The 23,204-nt window shown below is 50.5% G+C and overlaps 2 protein-coding genes across 3 annotated transcripts in view; one reads left to right on the top strand and one right to left on the bottom strand.

The window, feature by feature from the left end:
* The window catches only part of HSPA12B (heat shock protein family A (Hsp70) member 12B), a 192,136-nt gene that overhangs the window by 22,746 nt on the left and 146,186 nt on the right, over positions 1 to 23,204 (bottom strand). The gene's annotated exons all lie outside the window — the stretch shown is intronic.
* ADISSP (adipose secreted signaling protein) overlaps positions 1 to 23,204 on the top strand; it is a 117,583-nt gene that overhangs the window by 12,621 nt on the left and 81,758 nt on the right. For both annotated transcript variants that reach the window (XM_075066690.1, XM_075066689.1), the window contains exon 2: positions 5,780 to 5,922. In XM_075066690.1, the coding sequence (XP_074922791.1) occupies positions 5,780 to 5,922 (143 nt within the window). The remainder of the gene's footprint in view (positions 1 to 5,779; positions 5,923 to 23,204) is intronic.

Below are 23,204 nucleotides of genomic sequence, written 5' to 3'. Positions count from 1 at the left end.
CTACAGGTGTGGTGGCAGCAGCAGCAAATGGGAGCCGCAGGCCCTTTAAATCGCCACCCCTACAGCAGCAGTGGCCGGAGCTGCAGGCCCTTTAAATTGCTGGGCCATGGGGCAGCTGCCCCTTCTCCCTGCCCCACCACCATCAGATCGATGTTGAATGGGACTAGAGAGGGAACTGATTGCTGTGCGACTCCCCAGGGGAGGGGTCCATCGATGGAGGTGCAGATTCCCATCTCTCCTCAGGAAGGACTCTAACCATTCTAATGCCTTATCCTGGGCCCTGCCACCACAGCATTATCCCATGGGCAATGGTGTCGAACGCTGCAGAGGAGCCCAGGGGGATGGGAATGGATGACTGCCTTCTGTCCACTGACAGATCATTGTCAGAACCACTAACATGGTTCCAATCCCATGTCCTGGCCTGAATCCAGTTTGTGCCAGGTCTAGGCTAGTGGTGTCACATAGATGGGCTTGTAGGCAGCCTGTGGCTGCCTCTGTGAGTTTGCTCAGGAGCAGAGCTTCAACAGCAAGCGGCTGTTGGCTAAAGCCGACGTGCCCAGGGTGGGTTTCTTCAGGGTTAGTCGGACTATTGTATGTTTGGAAGAGAAAGGGATGATTCCTGCCCTGAACCAGGCGTGGGCTGCTCCAGCCAGGAGTGGCCTCCGAGGCTCCTGACTCCCACCAGCTGGGAGGGGCAGAGCTGGAGTCACAGTTCTTGGGTCGAGTGTCCTCAAGACATTCTGGACACTGTAATAGAGTGAGTGGGCCAAGCTCCGGGACTGCAGGGGGCTGTGGGCAGGTGGATGCTGGCGGGTGGATTCAGGCTGTCGGACAGGCCTTGCCGAACGTGCGTGATCATTTCAGCGCAGTCGAATGATCACTCTGCGCAGTGCTTGGTGCTCTGTTCTGGTGCAGGCTGGAGACACAGGATTGGCGAAGGGTTCACCACCCTGACTTGCTCCTCGGGGTGGGACGTGTCCGCTTCGGTGGAGCCTGCTAGGCGGGTTCTCTTGGCCTGTAATCCAGCCTCAGTATAGGCTTGGTGGGATCCGTTAGGTTTCGTCCTGTGTTTAGCAGCCTTTGTGTTCTGCCATCGGTGCTTGAGTTTCCAGCCCCTTTCTCCATCTGGCGCCAGGAGTCGGGAATTGTGGCGATGGGGAGGGAGGGGCTGCTGGGGCCATCGCTTCACCAAGTCCTCAACTTCTCATCCTGTGAGGGGAATGCTGCTGTCCTGTGGCTTTGGGACTTGTGGGGTCTGTGTGATCGAATAAGAGACGCGGGGGTCTCGTTGCCTGGGAGCTAGGAGAGCTCTGGCTCACTGCCGTAGGGCTTGTCTACACTACAGAATTGGGTAGACATAAGTTAGGTCGTCCTGCTGCTGCCATAACAATTACATCAGCTGTTGGTGTCCACACTGCCTTCCTTCTGCCGGTGGTGCACGTCCTCACCAGGAGCGCTTGCACCGATGGAATTGGGGCATTGTCAGCTGGAGTGTGGGCAGAGTGACAGCCACCCGTGGGTCACAGCTGGAGCCCCCCGCACCTGGGGCCACAGCCAGAGCTGGGGCTGAAATGTGAAATAATAGCAGCCATGAAACTGACAAGAATGTCAGTTTCATCGCTGGTAGTGTCTGCTGTGAAACTGAGCCCCTGGTGGGCTTACAGCTTGGGCTGTCAGTGCCGGGGACAGCGGGCTCCAGCTGTCAGCCCAGTGGCGGGCTGACGACAACAGGGCGTGTAAGTAATGTAGTGTCTGTCTGCATGGACATTGTGTCACCCTAACTACGTTGGTGTAAGCACTACGCCGCACATCGGCGGGAGTACCATTGCAGTGCAAACACTGACAGCATTAGGTCAACATCAGCTGCCTGTTGTGTAGACCAGACCTTAGTGAGGGGCTGGTCTGCCCAGGGCAGTGGCTGGATTGCGATCTCCTTGATATTGAGAGCAGGGCCTGGGTACGACAGGCTGGATGGGCTGGACCGGGGCCACCTGTGAGCGTCTGAGGGAAGGGAGCAGATCTGGGGCTTTGGCATCTGCCGCCTTGTTGACCTGAATGTTGAAACCCAGACCAGCCATCCTGGGAGATATTTCCTAGCCATCTCTGAGAAGGCTCCTTCGTGAGCTAGTTAGCTTTGGGTCTGTAAATGAGCATAAAATCTGTCAGCTTTGGCTATGGTTTCTGCTGGCAGGGGGATGAATTGGAACGACTTTGTCTTACCCCAGCCGCCTCTTTTTGGAATTGGGCTTGGTGATGCGGGTCGTGGGCTTCGTCACTGAGGAGGCCGTCTGTGATTTGTTGGTCAGTATCTGTCTTCATTCCGGTTGCCATGTGCTTGTGCGTCAGGCTCGTGCCTGCGTGGTGCTCCTGCATAGTACACGGCCGTTAATGTCTGGTACTTGGCTTTTGAGGCCTGTGCTGCACAGTCTGATTTGGACTGTGATAGGAGAAGTAACGGCTTGTGCCATGGGGATGCTCTGAACAGAGGAACGGTTGGTTTGCCAAATGCCACGGGAACGGCAGGTGTGTTAGCCCCCATTGGCCCTGGGAATGGGCAGAGCTGGAGCAGTCTGTCCCTGGAGCCGCAGTGGGTGTGCTGGAAGGACAGCAGCAAGAATGCTGACAATCCCACCCGGTAGGGTGGAGTTCCAGGAAGAAAAGTCATCCTGGTCAGAAGAAAGCAGAGAAAGCTGAGGGATGGGGCAGGGTGAAGGATCCGGGTTCCTTCCCTAAGAGGCTTCCTTCCTGTGCAGCAGAGCACTCCCTTTTTGTGTCTCTACCTGCTGGAGCAGAGGCCTGATTTTTTTTGTTTGCGTCATTCAGAATCGGCGCTGGTGTCCTGCCGTGCTTGGATCCTCAGCTGGTGTAAATCCACGCAGCTCCATTGAACCCAGAAGAGCTGCCCTGACTGCCCCCAGCAGGAGATTCAGTCCTAGGTCCGCGTGTCCTTTTGCAGTAAATGGCTCGGCGTGATGTTTTAATCACCAAACAAACGCTTATTTTTACAACTGGCGATTACACAGCTGGGCTTAATTGCGAGTATGGGCTTTGTGGGGAGATTGTTTCATTTGGCAAAAACCGGCTTTGGCAAAAGCAGCCTGCAGAGCAAAGCACTGATGGATTAGCACTAATACCATTGACAGAGCTGTGTGGGTTCTCTGCGTTTCAAAGGCTTTGTTGCTCTCTTTGTAGCAGGAGAACAATAACGGCCAATGTCCTTTGAGGAATGCAGGTTTCGAGGGAAAAAGGCTGCGATTTAAGAGGCTCTTTTGCCAGTTTCACAGTTTTCATATATGATGGTCTGACTTGAGCCTTCCTGCCTGTTTTGGTTTTTGAGTGAGAGTGGTGAAGATTCATGGATTTTAAGATTAGAAGGGACCGTTCTGACCATCTCATCTGACCTGCATGGCACAGCCTAGAGAACCTCCCCCACGGATTTGGGCAGTGGAGGAGACTGTTCTTTGCTACTACTTGTCTGTTTCCTTAACATCACATCCTCCGTTGTAAGCTTCTGGGGACAAGGAAGGTCTCTGCTACTTTCCCGTATAGCACAGAGAAGCCCTGGTCTTTGACTGGGGTTCCCTAGGGGCTGCTATAATAGAACTAAGTGAACATTGTGAAGCCCGGTAACTTGTGGTTTAGCTAGAAAATACCTTCTGGAGAGACAGCCAATCTCTATGTAAAGACTCCAAGTCGTGGTGGTTGAATCACTTCCCCAAGGGTAACTAAGGAGTGGGTCCATCACATCAGGCAACGCAATTGTATGGGCCAGTTGATGGCTTGGTTTTGCCAATACTTACAACTTCGCATGTGGCACTAAGCAGCCCGGCTCAGCTCCCCGAGTTCCGGTGCTGGTATAAAACAGGGCATCAGCACTTTGCCCACTGTGTTCTCTGGACCTGATCTGTGGGGTGGGAAGCAATGCAGTGGGATTATACTACTGCCCTGCAAGCGCTGGTATGGATGCAGCCTTTTACTGCCGGCAATTTGTGGATACAGGGCAATCTCTGAGCTGGGTGCAAAGTGCTCTGAACTGAGGAGATGGGTCTTGGACAAACCAGTGATGTCTCGCCCATAGCCAAGCAACTGCAGTTCTGCTGGGCTGTGTCTGCAGAGGCTGCATGCCGAGCAGGGCCGGCTTTAGGCCTATTCCACCAATTTCCCCGAATTGGGCCCGCGCCTAAGAGGGCCCCAGACACAGTGAGAATCCCTTCCCTGGCTAAAGGCGCCTTTTTAATTTTTACTCACCCGGCGGCTCTCCGGGTCTTCAGCGGCACTTCGGCGGCTGGTCGTTCACTTGCTCCAGGTCTTTGGCAGCACTTCGGCGGCGGGTCCTTCAGTGCCGCCGAAGACCCAGAGAGAGTGAAGGACCCACCGCCGAAGTGGCACCAAAGACTCGGAGAACCGCCCGGTGAGTACAAGCCCCACGTGTTTTTTTTACGTGGTTGTTTTTTTTTTTTTTAAGTTATCCTTGCTGGGGCCCCGTCAAAACTGTTCGAATTGGGCCCCGTATTTCCTAAAGCCGACCCTGATGCTGAGGAGCTGGGAAGAAATTGGGGGCTGAAGAGAGTCCCTCTTTCTAGGCCTATGGTGAGTGTCACGGAGTGTGGGGGAGTCTGGCCCTGCACCCCTGTTCCTGGGACTCTCAGTGACTCTCAGCCAGCCAGTAAAACAGGAGGTTTATTGGACAACAGGAATGCAGGTTACAGCAGAGCTTGGAGGCACAGTCAGGACCCCTCAATCGAGTCCTTCTGGGGTTTCAGGGTGCTTGGATCCCAGCTTAGGATACCCTGAATTTCCCCCCACCCAGCCCCAAACCGAAACTGAAACTAACCTCCTCCAGCCGGCCCCTTCCTTTGTCTAGCTTCCCGGTCAAAAAGTGTTGACCTCTCACCCCCCTTGCCTAGCTCAGGTTACAGGCTCAGGTATTGTCCATCCCCTAAAGTCCTCCCCTGCTCTCCCATCCCCCATGTAGACAGCCCCTACTCCATCACAGTGAGACCCCCCCTCTGCTGCGGGGCACTTCCAAGAAGAGGTAGATGCAGGAAGCTGTGGGAAAAGTGGAGCAAGTTCAGAGAAGAAGAAAAAATGATCCGGGTGCTGGAGGGACCTGCAAGGAAGGATTAAGAGCTGAGTCTGCACAGCTCAGTTAAGCAGTGATTAAGAGAGTGGGACGTAGCGGTGTGCCTAGCTCATGTACCTGGGAAGGAGGGTGATTGCTTAGAATGGTATTGGGGACTGGGGTTCTAATTCCAAGTGACAGGAGCAATGGAAAACCTGGGTTGCATATCAAGAATCTATTTCTGGTCAGGGGGATGGGGGACGGGGAGGGTCTGTGGTACCTAAATCTTGGCACCAATTTATGGTGATTCAGAGAAGCTGAGCACCCCCAATTCCTGCTGAAGCTGAGGGGAATTGCAAGCGCTCAGCACCAGGAAGAAAAATCGGGTCTTTTCTTTTTAAATGTCTAATTTTAGGGACCCAGCTTGGCGCAAGTGCTTCACTAGAACTTGCACTATGCATTGATTCTGCTGGAACTTGCAGGGTCACAGTGTAATTCTCCTAGTAAATCAGTGCTGAGTCATGCCCCTACATCCTGCTTCAAGACCCTATTGTGATCCCCATCTGAGACTTGGGTTAAGGGAGCCAAATGCTGAATGAGCACTCGGGCCAGGCCATCGCCTTGAGATGTGCCTCAGTGTTTCCTCTGCTTCACAGGCTGGGTATTGTGGAAGCCGTGAGGGGAGCTAAATCATGCTTGGGTCTTCTCTCCTTGCAGGCACAAAGCCGAAAGTGGGTGGTGTCCGCTTCGCCGCCAGCCAGCCCGAGGAAGGAGCACATTCCCATGTGCACTTTGACGAGAAGCTCCATGACTCCGTGGTCATGGTCACCCAGGAGAAGGATGGCAACTTCTTGGTCAAGGTAAGAGCTGTAGCGAGAAAAGGAGGTGGAGTAAGTTGAGGAGGAGGATGTTTGGTCAGTTAAGGGAGGGCTGAATAGCTCCGTCTCCTCTGTGGAAACTGGAACTGATGTTGGACTATGCCCTGTGTGCCAACTGCTGTAAACATTCAACTCCAAAGTCTTTCCTGTGGCTGGACTTTGGGGTTCTACTTTTGATTCACCTCCGGAGAATGAGCTCCCTGCCTGATGCACCTTCCAGTGGCATGTAGAAAACAGGTGACCCTGCTAGAAGTTGACATAGTGTGAGATATCTAAAACCAGCATTGGGATGGCCTTGAAGACAAAGCAGTGAAACTAGCAGCTCCTGTTTATAGCTCAGGGAATTACTGGATTGGTTCCCTCTGTCCTTGACTCTTGGAGAATGTCCAGATAAGGAACCCGTCAAGATTTGTGCTACAGCGTAAGGGAGGGTTAAAGCCATCGTTGCATCAATGCTTAGCCACAGCAGCAATGATTGGTAGCTTTTATACGCTTCCTCTCCCAGCCTTTGCTAGTGTCTGGAGCTTGGTGCGTGTTCTCAATAGGCAGGGATGGGAGCCCCTTCCTCCCCCAATAAAACAACCCAAAGGGATTTCTTCTGAGATTTTAGGGACAGGGTCAACAAATGGCCTCAATGTGTGCTTCCAGAATGGCAGAAATGTGGCCACTTAAAAATACTTTTATGTAGCAGCTTTCATCCAAAGATCTCTGATCCCTTTAGAAGCAATAATGAAGTTTGCCAGCATCCACATAAGGGAGATGGGAGTCCTGTGGTGAGAACTGGGGCCTGGTAGGTCTACCTGACTTGTGAGCTTGACTGTGGGAAAATGGATAGAAGATTAGGAAATGTCACCATAGAACAGTAGGGCTGGAAGGGACCTGAATAGGTCGTCTAGTCCAGTTCCCTGCACCCAGTGCAGGACTACAGAATAACTAGACCATCCCTGACAGGTGTTTGTCCAACCTCTTCTTAAAAACCTTCAGTGACAGATTCCACTGCCTCCCTTGGCAGTTTGTTCCAGTGCTTATCTACCCTGACAGGACATGCTTCCTGATGTCCAACCTAAACTGCCTTGATGCAATTGAAGTCCATTGCTTCTTGTCCTGTCCTCAGAGGTTAAGGAGAACCATTTTTCATCCTCCTCCTTGTAACAACCTTTTATGCGTTTGAAAACGTTATCAATAACCCACAGCAGTAAATGTTGGTGGGGGAGGGGCAAAAGGGAGACCATCTGAATTAGTCCAAACAAAAAGGCCGCCTGCTACGATTCAAAGGAGCCAAAATTGGTGTGTTGGAAATTAGGCCTAATTCGTAGATAAAATAATGAGGGGTTGGGCTGTTCTACCCTCTGCTCCCTTTTGGGGGGTGTCTGTCGCTGTCTCTTGGTGTGGTCTCTCGAGGGGTCGCCACCTCTCCTGCCAGACCCTCCTCTGTTTGCTCTGTCAGGTCCATTCGTGGAGCCTCACCTCCCATTAAGCCTGTCAGCCCTTCGCTTTTTGGGCTTGCTGCCATCTCCTTTAGTCTCCCAGCTGTTTTCTTGGAGTAGCCTGGGGCGAGGCTGTTGCCTAGCCCAGGTCTCTCTGCCTCCCCTTCCTTCTCTGCACCATCCCCTTTCCAGCAGGCCTGGTTTCCTTTGCTGGTTGTGGCTGTGGGTGCCTGTCTCCATGGCTGGCTGCCTGCACACAGGAGAGGCTCACCTCCCCCACTGTCTGTGCTCAGGATGGGCTTTGCAGCCCTGATCCTGAGAGATCCTGACCAGACTGGGCCAGAGCGAGGGACCCAGCTAACATCACCATGTCCGCCAGCTCCGCCTTATTCAAACCACCACTTGGAATGTGAGGTTTGTCTCCCCGCCCCAAAAGGGTTCGTCTACACTGCAAAAAATACCCTGCAGCAGCAAATCTCAGAGCCAGGGTCTAAAGACTTGGGGTCGGGGAACATGTGCTACAGGGCTAAAATAGCTGCGTAGACATTCTCGCTCAGACTGGAACAAGGAGGATGGGTCTCAGAGCTCGAGCTCCCACCCGAGCGGGCACATCTGTAGTGCCCTGAAAAAGCTACAGATGTCCACGGACCCTGTTAGCAGGTTGAATGCGGATACAAATTTTGTATTCGCACAGGGCTCTACCCTTCTACCCTGCTGCTTTTAGCCCCATCCTGCAAGCCTGAATCGGTAGACCCAGGCGCTGATACTCGCTGCTGCAGGTCTGTCTCTTGCAGCGTAGGCGGACCCGATGTGTTCTTTCCCTTTCTCTCCCTTATTGTTTCTCTTTCCTATCCCTCTCCTACTGCCTTCTGTGTAGTACGAGCCCGGCTTAGCCGGCCAAGCCTGCATATTTTGCATCACTGCTGTGTGACGGCGACCGACAAAAGCGATGCCTTAAACAGCCCGATGCTGGTACAAGTTTGGCAGGTTTCGAAGTGGCTGATAAGACCGTGCACTGGGACTGTCTCTCTCCAGCAGTGAGGCTGCGACTGAGAACCCACGCCAGAGACAGAAGCAGCTGCATTTTCTGTCTGTGTTGTTCTTTTTTCTCCCCTCTTATGCGTCTCCGTCTTGTTTTCTCTTCAAGGAAACAGGCTTGGACTTTACAGCTCCTGCCCATCTCAGCTAACTGCTCCTCTTTGCCCCCAAATGAACTGCTGTTCCCTTTTCAGTGCCTGCGAAGAGACTGTCACGTGGGGGAGTTTCCTTCCAAAGAGACTCTAGCAAAAGGGAAGAAGGGATGGTGTTAAAATCAAAACCTGACTTCATGCTTTCCATTTCAAACACTTTCCCTGTTTTTCCTTCTTTTCTGTATCTTTAAGAAAAGGTTAAAAACATTTGAATTGTGTTTGCCATGGTAGTCAGCAGGCTGAAGGCCCTATATACCAAACCCTGGACCTCGCTTAAAAGTGGGGGGCCAGTGACAGGGTCACGTTAACACCTTTGACTCTTCAGGCCCGTTTATTCCATCGAAATTAATGCAACAGTGCTTCCTAGTTGACAGGAGAAACTGAGGCACAAAAGTTAATGATTTTCCCAAGGCCACAGAGTGATTTCAGTGACAGAGTACTGAGTCCCAGCTCCCTGGGTAACTATTTGTCAGCTGTGCCTTCCTTACAATTCAATTTGATTAAGACCAAAATAAAAGCTGGCGGTGTTTTCAGAGCTGAAGTGGGGGATGATGGGGGAGGGAGACATGGCTGGGTCTCCTTTGGGGGCAATATGTGGAGTAGCTAGGAACACCACCGGGGCATCCAATAATCTCTCAGGTACCCCAAATAGTAGTTCTAGCTCAAGTTTTTATGCCCCAAGTAGGCTAATATAATAGATAAGAGTATCGGCTCCTACCGAGCGCTGCTGCTGTTCATGCTGTTGTTGGTTGAGAGCAGATAATAGGGAACATTTTCAAAAGGGCCTTAAGAGCCCAAGTCCCTCTGGGAGTCCAGGGGGTTTAGGAACTATTGAAATTCTCGGCCCTGCCGGAGACTGGTGGTGATGGCCCTGGCTCAGAGGAGCTGACAACACCAGCACGGCGCAGAGACGCTAGTTCTGCGTGTGTGAGCATGCAGCATACGGTGTGCATGGTATAAGCTTTCTGGGGTGGCACTGTCTCTCTTGCCAGCACTTGTGGGAAAAGCAGGCTCCCAGGAGGAATCCGAGTGCCAGCTATTTGAGGTGGCGTCGGAGAAGGTACAGCTCTCTTAGAGGGCCACGTCCTGGCATGATGTGAAGCCACAATCTCATCTACTGCTGTTTTTCAGGTCTGTTCGGTGGCAGTTGCCTTATTTATCTAAGTTCCTCTGGGTACGTCCACACTGCATTGCCAGTCCAGGTCTGTGGGACTTAGCCTTGTGGACTTGGTGTTTCCAAGCCTGCTCTTGAGCGTCCACACCGCGTTGCATACCAGGGTTTACAACTGCTGGCCTGAGTCTGCACTCAATGTGTCTACCACAGTGAATAGAGCTTTTGACTTGGGCCTGAGGTCTGAGTTTTGTCCACACTGCAAAATGACAGGGCTTGGACCCAAGTCTCAGAGGCTCTGACCCACCCCACTAGCAAGGTTCTAGGACCTAGATCCTGAGTCAGGCTGATAAGTGTGAGCCCAAGCCCCCTTCCATCCACACACACAAGTCAGAGCCTGAGTTTCGTGTGAAGTGTAAGTATAACCTATGGGTCCATTATTGCCATAGCATCTGAGAATAAAGCAGATCAGTACTATCCCCAATGTATAGTGGGAAACTAGGACACAGAGGTTAAGTGGCTTGTCCTAGATCGTCACAAAGGGCATTGGAGGCAGAGATGGGCGTTTGAACCCAGATCTTCTGAGGCCCCATCCGATGCCTGAACCACAAGACCACCCTGGTTTTATGGTTCCACATCTGTTTCCGAGAGGTAGGGAGGATAATTCTAGTGTCTTGCTCAACTCTCTCCTTCGTTTTCCTTCTCTTCAGGCCGCTTGATTGACATGAGAAGTTGTCCAAATAGTGTCAACGTTCCCATAATGACACACTGTGAATGAACAGGAGTAGGTGAAAAATAGACTGTCTGCTTTATTTCTGGTGCACACGGAGTCTGGTGGCAAGATGCAGTTTATACTCGTGCTATTTTTGCCGCTTTTCTCCTCTCTTTAAAGAAACAGGCAGCTTTTCTCGTCACTTGGTTCTAAGAAGTCTTTTGTTCAGTATCGTGGGAAAACAACGCCCTATTATTATTATTCTTTGCAGTAGAAAACTCTTGCTTCTTGCAAAATCTGGTCACTTTTGGTTCCCCATTTTAATTTGTCTGGTGCTGCAGCCTCTGAGCAGTGGTCTCCACTCTTGAGGAGGAGCTGTCAGTGTATGCTGGGTTTTTCTCTGGTGTGAGCTAATCTGCTTGGGTTTAATTGCTGTTCAGGGATCTGTAATAGGCTGGCTTGTTCCATTGCTTCATCTGCCCTTGCCAGTAGCCCACATACGGCCTCTCTGGGGACTGCTTTCAGCATGGCTGGCTCAGGGTTTAGACTGCATGTGATGGTTCTGGGGCTGGGGAGGAATAAGCAGGCGCATACTTGGTGTCTGGCAGTTTTCTGGCTTAGGTTGTGTAGAGGAAGGAGGTTGTTCGTCTGTTTGGCAGAGGTAACACCAACATCTGAATATTCTTTCTCACATCCTGGTTTGACAGATGGAATCCGCAGCCTTTGTCAGGCGTGTTTCACAAGGATCTGTCTGCTCGCAGGAAAAGCAAGGGAATGTGCAGAATAGGGAGGAAGTGCTGGGACTGGTGGCTACAGCATGGAATGGAGAGGGGTTTTGGGGTGGGGGTGGGATCTAGACCTGGGTCTGCCCCAGAGTCACTTCACTGTCTGTGCCTCCTGCTGTAAAATGGCAGAGAAGGGCCACAAAAGGGATCTGAGAGATGGAAAGAAATGCCTTAAAGCAGGAGACTAAAGGAGCATAATCTGTTTAGCTTCTCGAAAAGAAACTTGAGAGGTGACTTGTTCAGTGTATCCGTGCTGTCACAGGGGAAAAGAGCACTCAAGCTAGTGGAGAAAAACCGAACAAGAACCAATTGCTAGAAGTCAAAGCCAGACACATTCAAATCTGAAATGAGGCAGCCATCTTTCACAGGGAGGGTGATTAACCAGGTCAGCAAACTACCAAGGGAAGTGCTGGATTCTCCAGCTCTTGGGGTCTTCGGATCTAGACTGGCTGCTTTTCTGTAAGATGGTTGAGTCAAATACAAGGTGTTGGGCTCACTGCAGAGCAAGTGGGTGAAACTCTCTGGCTGGTGATGTAGAGGAGGCCAGACTGGATGATCAGTGGTCACCTGGGGCCTTGGAATCTATGAATCTGGGACATCAACTTTTTTGTAAAGTGCAGCAAGTCTTGCCGATTGAAAGTGCTAGGGGAGAGTGTGTGTGTGTGTGTGTGTGTGTACGTGTACTATACATTTCCCCCTATTTTGTCCTATCTTATTTGTCTAGCTTATTGATTGGTCGCTGGACTTCTCTCCCCTACAGCAGAACTCACTGAATTATACCATCAAAGAGTCTTGAGGATAACTTTGACCCTCTAATAAAATGATCTGGTTTTGCTTGATTTTGTTTGTTCTGTCTCTTAGGATACTGTCCCAAACAACCAATGAACTTGCTGTAAGTGAAATTCATCCCTAGGCAAAGACCTAGCAAACAGGCTTAAGTAGTGCATCAGCCTATCTGCTAGCCCTTTGCCCAAAGGATGAATTTCACATTGGCACGAAGCTAAATGTCGTTTTGGGTGTGGTCTATATTGACATCATAAATTCTTGTTTTGATTTTAGCCTTAAATGTATCTATCTTCTTCAGTGCTGTATTTACCTGTAGGGCCCATAAGACACCATATCCTCTAGGAGTTTCAGGTTCTTTTTAGGGGTCTCTGGTCTGGGTGAGAATGTGACCCTGCCATTGGGATGTTAGGTATTTTGTGAGTTAGCAATAAGTGTGGGGTTGGAGAGCAGAGTGGTCAGGTCCCTCGAAGGAGATGTTGAACGCTGCGACCCTGTGTCTCTGCATGTTCCTGCTAAAAGGCTTCTGAGCGCTGGTTTGCGTTTCCTCTAACAACTGATTGATAAACACATTCATTTATCAAAGTCGAGCGTTTCGCCTCCTGACAGTGCTTCGAGCTGCACAGGTTTTAATCTGCGTCCAGATCTAATCGAATGCCCTTTTAATATTTACAGAGCAGAGAAATGTTTTCCCGCTGGAGTGTGTTTACATGCAGATTTGCTCAGTGTCTGGGTAGAAGGGGTGGGAGTGATTGGATGCAGGGTGTCTGCTGCCCTTTGGCCGCAGAGCCTCGGCACTGCTGGCTCTTATTAACGCATGCTTTCCAAAGTGGATTCAGGGTAGTGAAGCACTATGTAGAATTTCAGATCGTATAAATCTTTCGCCTTTTACTTCTGTATCCCAGCTTTCCAAGGAGCTCTAGCCTGGTGCTGTAAATCCAGAACAACTCCCTGTTGAAGCAGAATTTGGACCCGACAGTGCTGGCTTGAGAGCGGCCAGCGTTTCTCTCACTAATGTGTTGATTGATTTATGGCAGGGCCTGTTTGGTACTCGGTGTTTTCCAAACACTCAAAGGACAAACAGACAAGTAGACAGAGGTGAGGGGAAAGGGAACAACAATGCTCAATGTACACACAAGTCTCTGTGATTCTCTGTAGGCAGCGTGGCAGTCATGGGTCTTCAAGAGAGACTTAAATGTGGGCAGGGCAGGGATAAGCTCAGGGTGTTGTAGTGTGCAGAGGGGTGAGGGAAGGCAAGGAGGTGATTGTGTGAGAAGCTGAGGATGATGGCAGGGGAGGGACACAAAGCTTGACAAGGGAGGCTAAGAAGGGCAGAGCAGACTTATGCACCCTTTTGTCTCTGTTCCACCTGGAGTTAAATGAGCCAGGTGAATTGCTGGTGTGGGGCGGAGGCTTTGCCTGAGAGAACACAGGCTATTCAGTATGCTTCCTCGCCAATGGGGTGTGAATGCAGAGAAGAGGTGCCTCCAGCATACCCCACTTTGGATGACTGCCCCCATGCTGCCGTTCTGTGCTAGGTCTTGGGTCTCCTTTGTGGACACCCAGGCTGTTAGCCAGTTCTGTGTCGTAGGGTTCTTCACTGCTGTGTCTGGGCACCTTCCATTGAAAAGAGCAGGAGACCCTTTCATTTCACAGTCCTGGTTTCATTCCGCACTGGAGCTAAACCCAGCTCGTTGGTGAGAACAGGATTGCTAAGGTCTGTTTTTGGACTGCAACCTGAGCCTTTCAGTCAGGAAGGGAGGTGTGTGTACACACCGGTGCTGTGCCAGTTGGGATGTGGCAGAGCCAGGTTCAAATCCCTGCTCTGCCTGATTCAGATCAGAGTTTTTTCATCCCTGATTGCTCTGGATCCGGCAGAGAGGGGGCATGAATCTGGGTCTCTCGCCTCCCAGGCCAGTGCTCTAATCACTAGGATAGTGAATGCAAGTTTCTCTCGCCCACCCTCCAGTGATGACTTTGTTGAGACCGCAAAACTATCTGGTTTCCATGAAGAGCATATTAAGGTGACGTTTCATTTAGCTGAGGCTGTTCCCCCCAGCTCTGTGTATGGGCTCTGTGGGTTCTCTGGCCCTTCTCCTTGCTGGGCTGTTGAAGCCATTGTGCGCCATTCCTCTGTTGGCTGATCTGTCTCGAGTGAAAGGCAGGAGCATTTCTGCAGCGTGAAGGGGAGCATCAGAGGCCCTTCCCCCTTCCTGGTGGCATTGGCTCGCTGCAGGCAGGTACCCGGGGGAGGGTTTATACCACGTTGCTCAAGGCAAATAGTCCTGTGTTGCTGACCAGACCTGCATTGCTAGTGCTTTGGTCTGTGGCTAGTTAGGCCCCGGTAAGTGAATCTGAGTTTCCAAGGCTCAAGAGGCCAGAACCATAGGCACTTCTATGTGCAAATTGGGCACTTGCGCAGGCAAATGGTCAGTTATAGGTTCAAACTGGGCCTGGGTGTCCCACAATGGCGAGGAATGGTTTTCCTTTGCAAAAGCCCTGTTGGCTCATCCCAGACATATTCCATTTATCCATGTGTCTGATAATTTTATTCTTTAGTATGGTTTCAAACAGTTTGCCTGGGATTGAAGTCAGGCTTACTGGCCTGTAATTGCCAGGATCACCTCTGGAGCCCTTTTTAAAATAGTCTTTACATTAGCTATCAATCCAGTGGCTGATGTAAGTGATAGCTCTGCAGTTTCATGTTTGAGTTCTTTCGGAACTCAGGTGAATCCCATCTGGTCCTGGTGACTTACTGCTGTTTACTTTATTGATTTGTTTCAAAAGCTCCTCTGTCAACACCTCTGTCTGGGACAGTTCCTCAGATTTGTCACCTAAAAGGAAAGCTCTGGTGTACGGATCTCCCTCGCGTTCTCTGCAGTGAAGACCAATGCGACGAATTCATTTAGCTCCTCTGAAGTGGCCTTGTCTTCCCTGAGTGCTCGTGCATCGGAAGAAGTGGGTTTTTTACCCACGAAAGCTTATGCCCAAATCAATCTGTGAGCCTTTAAGGTGCCACCGGACTCCTCGTTGTTTTAGCAGCCTGATCGCCCAGTTGCCCCACTGATTGTTTAACAATCTTTCTGCTTCTGATGCACTTAAAACAAGGTTTTCTGTGTAGTTTTTGTGTCCTTAGCTATTTGTTCCACAAATTTTCTTGGCCTGCACACCTGAAATGCCAAAATTCATATTCCGTTAAATTGTCCTCCCTAGAATTTGACTTCTAATTTTTAGAGGATGCCTGTTTGCCTCTAATGGCCTCCATTACTCTGCTGGTTAGCCATGGTGGCATTTTTTTCATCCTTGTAACTGGGTGGGACTTACCCCTGTGGCACCTCCTGCTGGTGTCTCAGGGAATTAGCTCATCCAGGCCTCGGAGCACCCTCTGCAGGCCAATGTCCCACCTGCTGCTGGTCCCGTGTCCCTCCCAAGACCCCGGTGCCCTTTTAGCTGGGGTGCTGCCCCTCCAGGCAGTACCCCACAGATCTGGGTCTCCCCTCCCCAGGGAACCCCCACCCTCTGTCCCCACCTTGCCTCAGCCTGTGGGCTACTGCCAGTCACCGTCTCGCCCTCTTTCACAAGGGACGACTGCAGTCTGTATAAGCCAGTCATCATAGACAAGGGAGGTTTTGACCTGCTGCCTTTCCATGCACCCAGTACCTCCAGGGGCTTTGTACAAGGCCCTGCAGCCTGGGGAGTTGCTGGCCTGGAGCTCCCCAGCAACTCTGGCCTTTCCCCAGCCCCACTTCACTCCAGTACCCTTTAGCATCTCCCTCCTCAGCTAGAGGGAGCCTGTCTGCTCCTGGCCCACTGCCCACTTCTAAGGGCCGGCTGGGCCCTTATTAAGCCAGCTACAGCTGTGGCTGCTTCCCAGTCAGCCCAGCTTTCAGAGCTGTAGCCCTCTCCAGGGCTGCTTTTACCAGTGCAGCCCTCCGCAGGGCTGCCTGTACCCTTCCAGGGCCGGAGTGGGGTGATCACCCCGCTACAGACCTCTTACTGTTTTTGATTTTGAGTTTAGTTTTTATTTTGGGGTATACATGGGGTTTTTAAGTACCTGTCACGCAGTTTGCAGGTATTTCACTCCTGATACTGTTCCTTTTAATTTTGATTTAAATAGCTTCTTCATTTTTGTATAGATCCCTTTTTTGAAGGTAACTACTGTTAATGATGGCACTTTTCCTACGACAAGGATGTTAAATTTAATCACTTGATGGTCACTATTACCGAGCAGTTCAGATATAGTCACATCTTGGACCAGTCTCTGTGCTCCACTTAGGACTAGATCAAGAATTGTCTCCCCCCTTGTGGGTTCCAGGACAAGCTGCTCCAAGAACGTCATTTATAGTGTCCAGACATTTTATCTCTGGGTCCCGTCCTAAGAGGACGTACCCAGTCAATATGGGGATAGTTGAAACCCCCATTCCCCGCCCCATTAGTGAGTTTTCTGCCTGTGTAGCCTCTCTCATCAACTTAAGCCTCACAGTCACAAACGCTATCCTGGTCAGGGGGTCAGTAGTATATCCCTACTGCTATGCGCTCATTGTTCAAGTATGGATTTCTATCCATAGAGAGTCATAGACTTTAAGGTCAGAAGGGACCATTATGATCATCTAGTCTGACCTCCTGCACAATGCAGGCCACGGAATCTCACCCACCCACTTCTGTATCAGACCTGTGTCTGAGCCACTAAAGTCTTCAAATCATGGTTTAAAGATTTCAAGGTGCAGAGAATCTTCCAGCAAGTGACCCGTTCCCCACGCTGGAGAGGGAGGCAAAAAACCTTCAGGGCCTCTGCCAATCTGCCCTGGAGTAAAATTCCTTCCCGACCCCAAATATGGTGACCACCTAAACCCTGAGCACGTGGGCAAGACTCACCAGACAGACACTCAGGAAAGAATTCTCTGTAGTAACTCAGATCCCACCCCATCTAACATCCCATCACAGACCATTGGGCATATTTTCCACTAATAGTCAAAGACCAATTAATTTCCAAAATTAGGCTATCCCATCATACTATCCTCTCCATAAACTTATCAAGCTTAGTCTTGAAGGCAAATATGTCTTTTGCCCCCACTGCTCCTCTTGGAAGGCTGTTCCAGAACTTCACTCCTCTGATCATTAGAAACCTTCGTCTAATTTCAAGTCTAAACTTCCTGATGGGTAGTTGATATCCATTTCTTCTTGTGTTCACATTGGTACTGAGCTTAATTCCTCTCTCTCCCTGGTATTTATCCCTCTGATATATTTATAGAGGGCAACCAGATCTCCCCTCAGCCTCTTTGGTGCAGTTTGATTCAGTTAAGGTGTTGACTATATTTGTCTCCATGCTTCCTTTCACATACAGTGCCACTCCCCCACCAGCACCACCTACTCTGTTCTTCCCGTATATTTTGTACTCGGGTGTTAGTGACCCATTGATTATATTCATACCACCAAGTGGCATGATGCCTGTTACAGCAATATCCTCATTTAATGCCCAGGATTCTAGTTCACCCATCTCAGTATTTGGGCTTCTAGCATTTGTATATAAGCACTTGTGCATTTTGTAAGTATTCAGTTGCTTGGCTTCATATTTAAATGGGACTTTTTTACACCTGACTGTTCCTCACTAGCTCCTACCTATACGTTAGCAGCTTCTTCGCTATCCTCTTTTCCAAGCTATCGAATTCCTCCTTTTAATAAACTCATCCCTAAGGGATGTCTCCACCCAAACCGTTTGCTCTTCCACAGCAGTCGGCTTTTCCCCCCTCTCTTAGTTTAAAAATCCTCTACGACCTTTTTAATTTTACCTTCCTGCAGTCTAGGTCCGTTTTGGTTTCGGTGGAGACCATCCTTCCTGTGTAGAATCCTCCTTTTCCAAAAGTTTGTCCACTTTCTAGTAAACCTAAAACCCTCCTCCTTACACCATCATCTCATCCATGCATCGAGACCCTGCAGTTCTGCCTGACTAACTGACCCTGCTCGTGGAACTGGAAGCATTTCAGAGACTACCACCATGGAGGTCCTGGACTTTAATCTCTTACCTAGCAGCCTGCATTTGGCCTCCAGGACCTCTTACCTATCTTTCCCTATGTCAGTGGTACCTACATGTACCATGAGCACAGTGCCCTCCCAAGCACTGTGCATAAGTCTGTCTAGATATCTCCTGAGATCTGCAACGTTTGTGTCCAGCAGGCAATTCACCATGCAGTTCTCCTGGGCATCACAAACCCAGCTCTCAGATCCCCCATTACTGTTACCTTGCTCTTCCTAGTAACTGGGGTCTCCTCCCTTCCAACTATGGGATCATGTCCCTCTGCTCCAATTTGATGATCTCCCTCCCTGAGACTTTCCTCTTCCTCCCTCACAGCCCAGCAGCTGTCAGACTCGGGTTGGAGCTGGTCTGCCGTGTCCCTGAAAGTCTCCTCTGTGCACCTCTGTTTCCTTTTGCTCTTTCACTTCAGCCACTCTGGCCTCAAGAGGCCGTCCTGTGTTCTTTGGGCCATGATCTGTATGCTTTGTATTGCCACATATACCACCTGTCCGCTAGACAGGTAAATGTACATGCAGCATTCAATGCAGTAAACTGGCTAGCCCCCACCCCGCTGCTGGACTTCTGCTGGTGTTATTTTTACTCTTTCAGGGTTTTGTTGGGTTTGTTTCTGGGAGGTTGGTTATTGGCCTAAGTTTACAGTATGTTTGTGGTGTCTCTGCCTCTCACTTCTTCTCAAAACTGCATCACGAAACCCCTGTTTGCTTCTGCTCTTCCATGTCCCATGAACTCTCCTCCTTGGCGGAACTTTGAGACAAGCGTTGTTCTTTGTTTTACTGGTTGGCGAAGATTCAGGATTCCTGCCTTCTGCTGGCGCACAGATTCTGCCCCCTTTGAACCAATCCCCTCGCTTTGAAAGAAGACAGAAAGCTTTACTTGTGCAGTAGGAGAATGCATTTTTATCATTCTGGTGCCCACGCCACAGCTGACTGCGGAGCATTCAGAAGACTGAAATGAAAACCAATTATCCAAGTTTTGGGCAAAGAATGGCCTGATTGCTCGTCTTGTTCTGTCTTGTATTATTGATGCCTCTCTTGTTAAGCATAAACTCAACACAGTGGAAAGGGAAAAGCACTGACTTTGTATTATTTCCTCTGTTTCCCTGCTTGTGAAGGCTTTTTCATGTTGTTTTTCTGAGTTCCCTCAAAGGGGATTTGATCTCTTCTAGACTGGCTGTTCCTGTGGCTTTAACGTTCTTTGCACATATCAGGTGACGCTGTTACAGGTGCTGGCTGTCGCACATGGCGCTGAACTACAGAGCAGCCTCACCTTGGTTTTTGCCCGTTGGGCCAGATCCTCAGCTGGTGTAGACAGGCACCGTGCCACTGGCCCATTGTTCATAATGGCGTAGAGGTATTTTTGAACACAAGTGTGCACAGTTTGTTACACACGGCCATGGGTGTGTTCTTGACGGTTTAAACGAGCCATGTCAATACTCGCGGATGGAGTCATCTGCTGCCTAATCCAGTTTTCTCCATCTTCTCTTAAGTCAGGTGCGTCCCAGCCAGATGCAGAAGCAGCTGCAGATGGGGGTTCTATCACCACGGAGGGGCTGGGCTGGGCTGGTTATCAGGAGCCACTAGGAGGTAGACGAGTATGGCTTGGCTAAGCGAGGGCTCAAGGCAGAAATGGAGTGGATGGAAGGAAGGTTTGAGTGGGGTCTGAGAGGCTGTCGTTTGAAGCGAAGGATCATTTAGGCTGGAATATCCAGAACAGCTTCCCTATACCGAGCTCCACTGGGTTGTGAGAGCCACTCCGAGGGAATCATAGGACTGGAAGGGACCTCCAAGAGGTCATCTAGTCCAGTGCCCTGCATGATGACCACAAATAGGTTTGCAAAGTGCCTTTAATCCCAAAGTGCCGCCCAGCTTTGCAGCCTTCAACCAGCGAGTTGGCGATGTGCAGGTGATCTGTTCTGATGCTGGGAGACGGCCACCTCTGTGATGGGGCATAGCAGCACCCGGTTACTCTGTCTCTCACCCAGTGGAAACAGCCCAGAAACTTGAGGAGGCAGAATACAGTTATGGTGGCTTGATTGTAGCCAGGACATTGCAGCCGACACCTTGGCCTTTGTGGAAGGTATCACAATATCTTCTATGACCATGAGAGGTCATTACCTCGGTGTTCTGTCCTCAAAAGTCCACAGCTCCATTAGCATGTGCTAGGGCACCATGTCAGCCCTGACTTTCAGGGAAGAGTATCATCTATTCAGTCATCTGTACTCCTTACTTCAGCACCTGGGTTTCCCATCCCATTAATGACCCGTCCAAACCTCGCTTAGCTCCATTTCTGACATGGTCGCTTCCCAAGATGCAGTGGCTGCAGGTGATGGAATTCCCAGTACCTGAGACTTTTTGAAGTTAGGTAAAGCACTGGAAGAATATACAGTAAGGAACAATCCTGCATGGACTGGGCATGTGTAACAAGGTCCTCTGCTCGCCCCTCTTCCTAGGGCCCACTGGCTGCCCCAGTAATGCACAGAGAGGCTTCTCCTTCTGCAGAACCCGTTGCTTTATTTACACATGTTCTCCCACCACCAATGATATACTATATACAGAGCAGGCCTTACAGTCTCCTCTTCCACACGGAGTCTGCCCTCAGCTTGGAGACTGACCTTCCACTGGCCATCTCCTGTCCCCTGACCTTCTCCTGGCCATCTCCTGTCTTCTGGTTGCCAGCCAGCCTTTATAGCCCTTGAACCCTCAGGCCCGCAGGTGCAGCCAGTTAGTTCTAAAGACCAGGCACCAGGCTTCTCCCCAGCCCCAATCTGTTTCCCCTGATTGGGGCTGGCTGAGCAGGGGCTAATTAGGTGCCTTTCCACCAGCACCCTGTTACAGTGTGGAATAGGTTTAATAAGTTTCTTCATCTCTAGTTTGCTCTATGACCCATCTGTTCCTTAAACTCCCTTATGCCCTTTCTCCCCCATGCCAGCTTGTGAGTAAGAACCCGGTGGGAGACAAAGTCTTTCCTGAGTGTAGCCTCCGCCTTTCTTTTCATGTGCTATCCAATCCCTGGGCAGGCACTGCACCTCTTGGTTGGGTGACCCACTGGTGGGGCATTGCGGGTTCTGTTTTGTGACCGATGGTGCATGTTGCTTTATCTCAAGCTGTAGGCACTCAAGCTTTTAGCTCTGGAGGTTTCTGCTTCAGTCCCCAGTGCGTCTGCCAGTGGAGCAACCATCACTTTCAGAACAGGTCATTTACTAGGAGTGTCGAGGGTTTCCCTCAATCTCCTTCTTCTCTGAGCTAAACCCAATTTAACTCTGACCCTCTCTTCATAGGGTAGGCAGAGTGTACCATGGATCCGTCTTTTTCCCTCAATAAATACCCTGATCGTTACAGCAGTTTAGATTGGGTTTTTTTGGTACACTGTAGTACCATCCCCAAGCCCAGCAAGACCCTGCAACGCTCAGTCCTGCTGGTAACTAATCGAGGTTCGACAGAGCAGCTCAGTGGGTGCAGTGCTCCTTTGTCTTCTGGGCTCTGGGACACTGCCGTCCAAGTTGTGTGCAGTGACCTGGTCTCTCTGGCCCCCTGGGAAGTGTCGTGCTGTAAACCACGGTGCATTCAGAAGAGGTGAGGTGGTGCCGCGGTGCAAAGAAAAGGGATTCCAGTTCTTCTGTTCTCGCTCACGCGCCCTTGGCTAGACTGACGATTGGATTTGCACGTAGGTACATTAACGCGAGCACAGAAGGGAGAGAATCTTCCTCCTGAGCACTAAGGGGTGCTCAATCTGTTAGAAACAGGGTTGGTGGTCCCCCTTCCTTGTCTTCCACCATCTGGGTGGGGGACCCAGGGTCTCAGCCTGTCCCCTCCTTTATCCAGCCACTGTGGGTTCTCTCCCTTGAATTAATCTGTATTCTTCCCCATTCAGTGACCTCAGTCCACCCCTTTAGCCTCTTGCATCTGTTCCCAATGTACCTGTGGTCAGGAGAGGACAGTACTTCAGGGCACCTGCGAGGACTTCGAGGGTTGTGTCAATGGGGAAAGCATTGAGGGGAGGGAAGGGCTCAGAGCAGAGGGGGCCTAAAAAGACACTTCAGCTAGGAAGTGGAGGAGTCGCTCTATGCACTGCTCAATGAGCAGCGATCTGCATAGCTTTGAATGGCAGATAGCAAGGTTGGAAGATCTCTCCTAAGCCAAATCCACCAGCCTGGCATTGTTGCAGGGCAGCTTGGTGAACTCTGCTTGACAAACTCTGGCTAAGTGTGAAATCCTCTTTATTTGCTTTGCAAACCTTGAATGCTCCTCTTCACGAGGAACCCCTTCACTCATCCAATTGTAGCCCATGTAGAACCTCTAACTGTTTCTTGAACATTTTGCCTCTAAATATAAGGTTGTTTAGGTCACGGAGAGTTTCCTTAACAACAAGGAAGCATCTTAAGTTGAAGGTCACAAGAAACATGCCCTTGTGATTCCAGCTGCACGTGGGGATAATATTGGGGAAGCCCATGCACATTCTGGGACACTGATCTCTAGGAAAATATGGCTTGCTATTAACGATGCAGATGGTGTTCCCAACCCTTCTGCACAAACTGCTGATTCTTGTGCTCCAGTCTTCCCCCGAAGCTGAAATCGGATTAGAAAGCATCAAGTCAGCAAATGCACGTGCAAACATCACCACAGCAGTTTAAAGGACTTCTGCTTCTGAAAGTGCCACAGCTGTGCATGGCATCTGCTGATCTGTTTCGTGTTGCTCCCAGCCCCTGCTGTGCTGTGCCCTGCACGCTCTGTTGCTTCAAGGGAGACGACATTTGGAATTCCCCCACCTCCTTTAGGAAAAGATATGTTTAATTTAAGATTTGGAGGTCGTGGTGGATCAATGAGCAGAACGTTCACCCTAGTGTGATGCTGTGGCCAATAGAGCAAATGTGATCCTTGGATGTATAAACAGGGGAATCTCAAGTAGGGATAGAGGTTACTTTACCCAAAGTCCTCACCCCAATTCTGCCCCCTCCCTGCCCCTGTTCCAACTCCTTCCCCAAATCCCCTTCCCGTCCCTGCCTCCTCCCTTAAGCGTGCTACATTCCCACTCTCCCTCCCTCCCACCCCTGGAGCATGCAAACAGCTGTTTGGAGGCGGCTGGGCGGGAAGTGCTGGGAGGTAGTCAGAGGAGTGGGGATGTGGCGTGCTTAGGGGGAGGAGGAGGAAGTAGGGGAGGTGGAGGTTGTCTGCTGGTGGGTGCAGAGCACCCACTAATTTTTCCCTGTGGGTGCTCCAGCCCTG

This window comes from Chelonoidis abingdonii, chromosome 5 (assembly GCF_003597395.2).
Source record: "Chelonoidis abingdonii isolate Lonesome George chromosome 5, CheloAbing_2.0, whole genome shotgun sequence".
NCBI classification, from domain to species: Eukaryota; Metazoa; Chordata; order Testudines; family Testudinidae; genus Chelonoidis; species Chelonoidis abingdonii.
The sequence above is the reverse complement of the archived record's forward strand: the minus strand, read 5'-3'. Positions and strand labels throughout refer to the sequence as shown.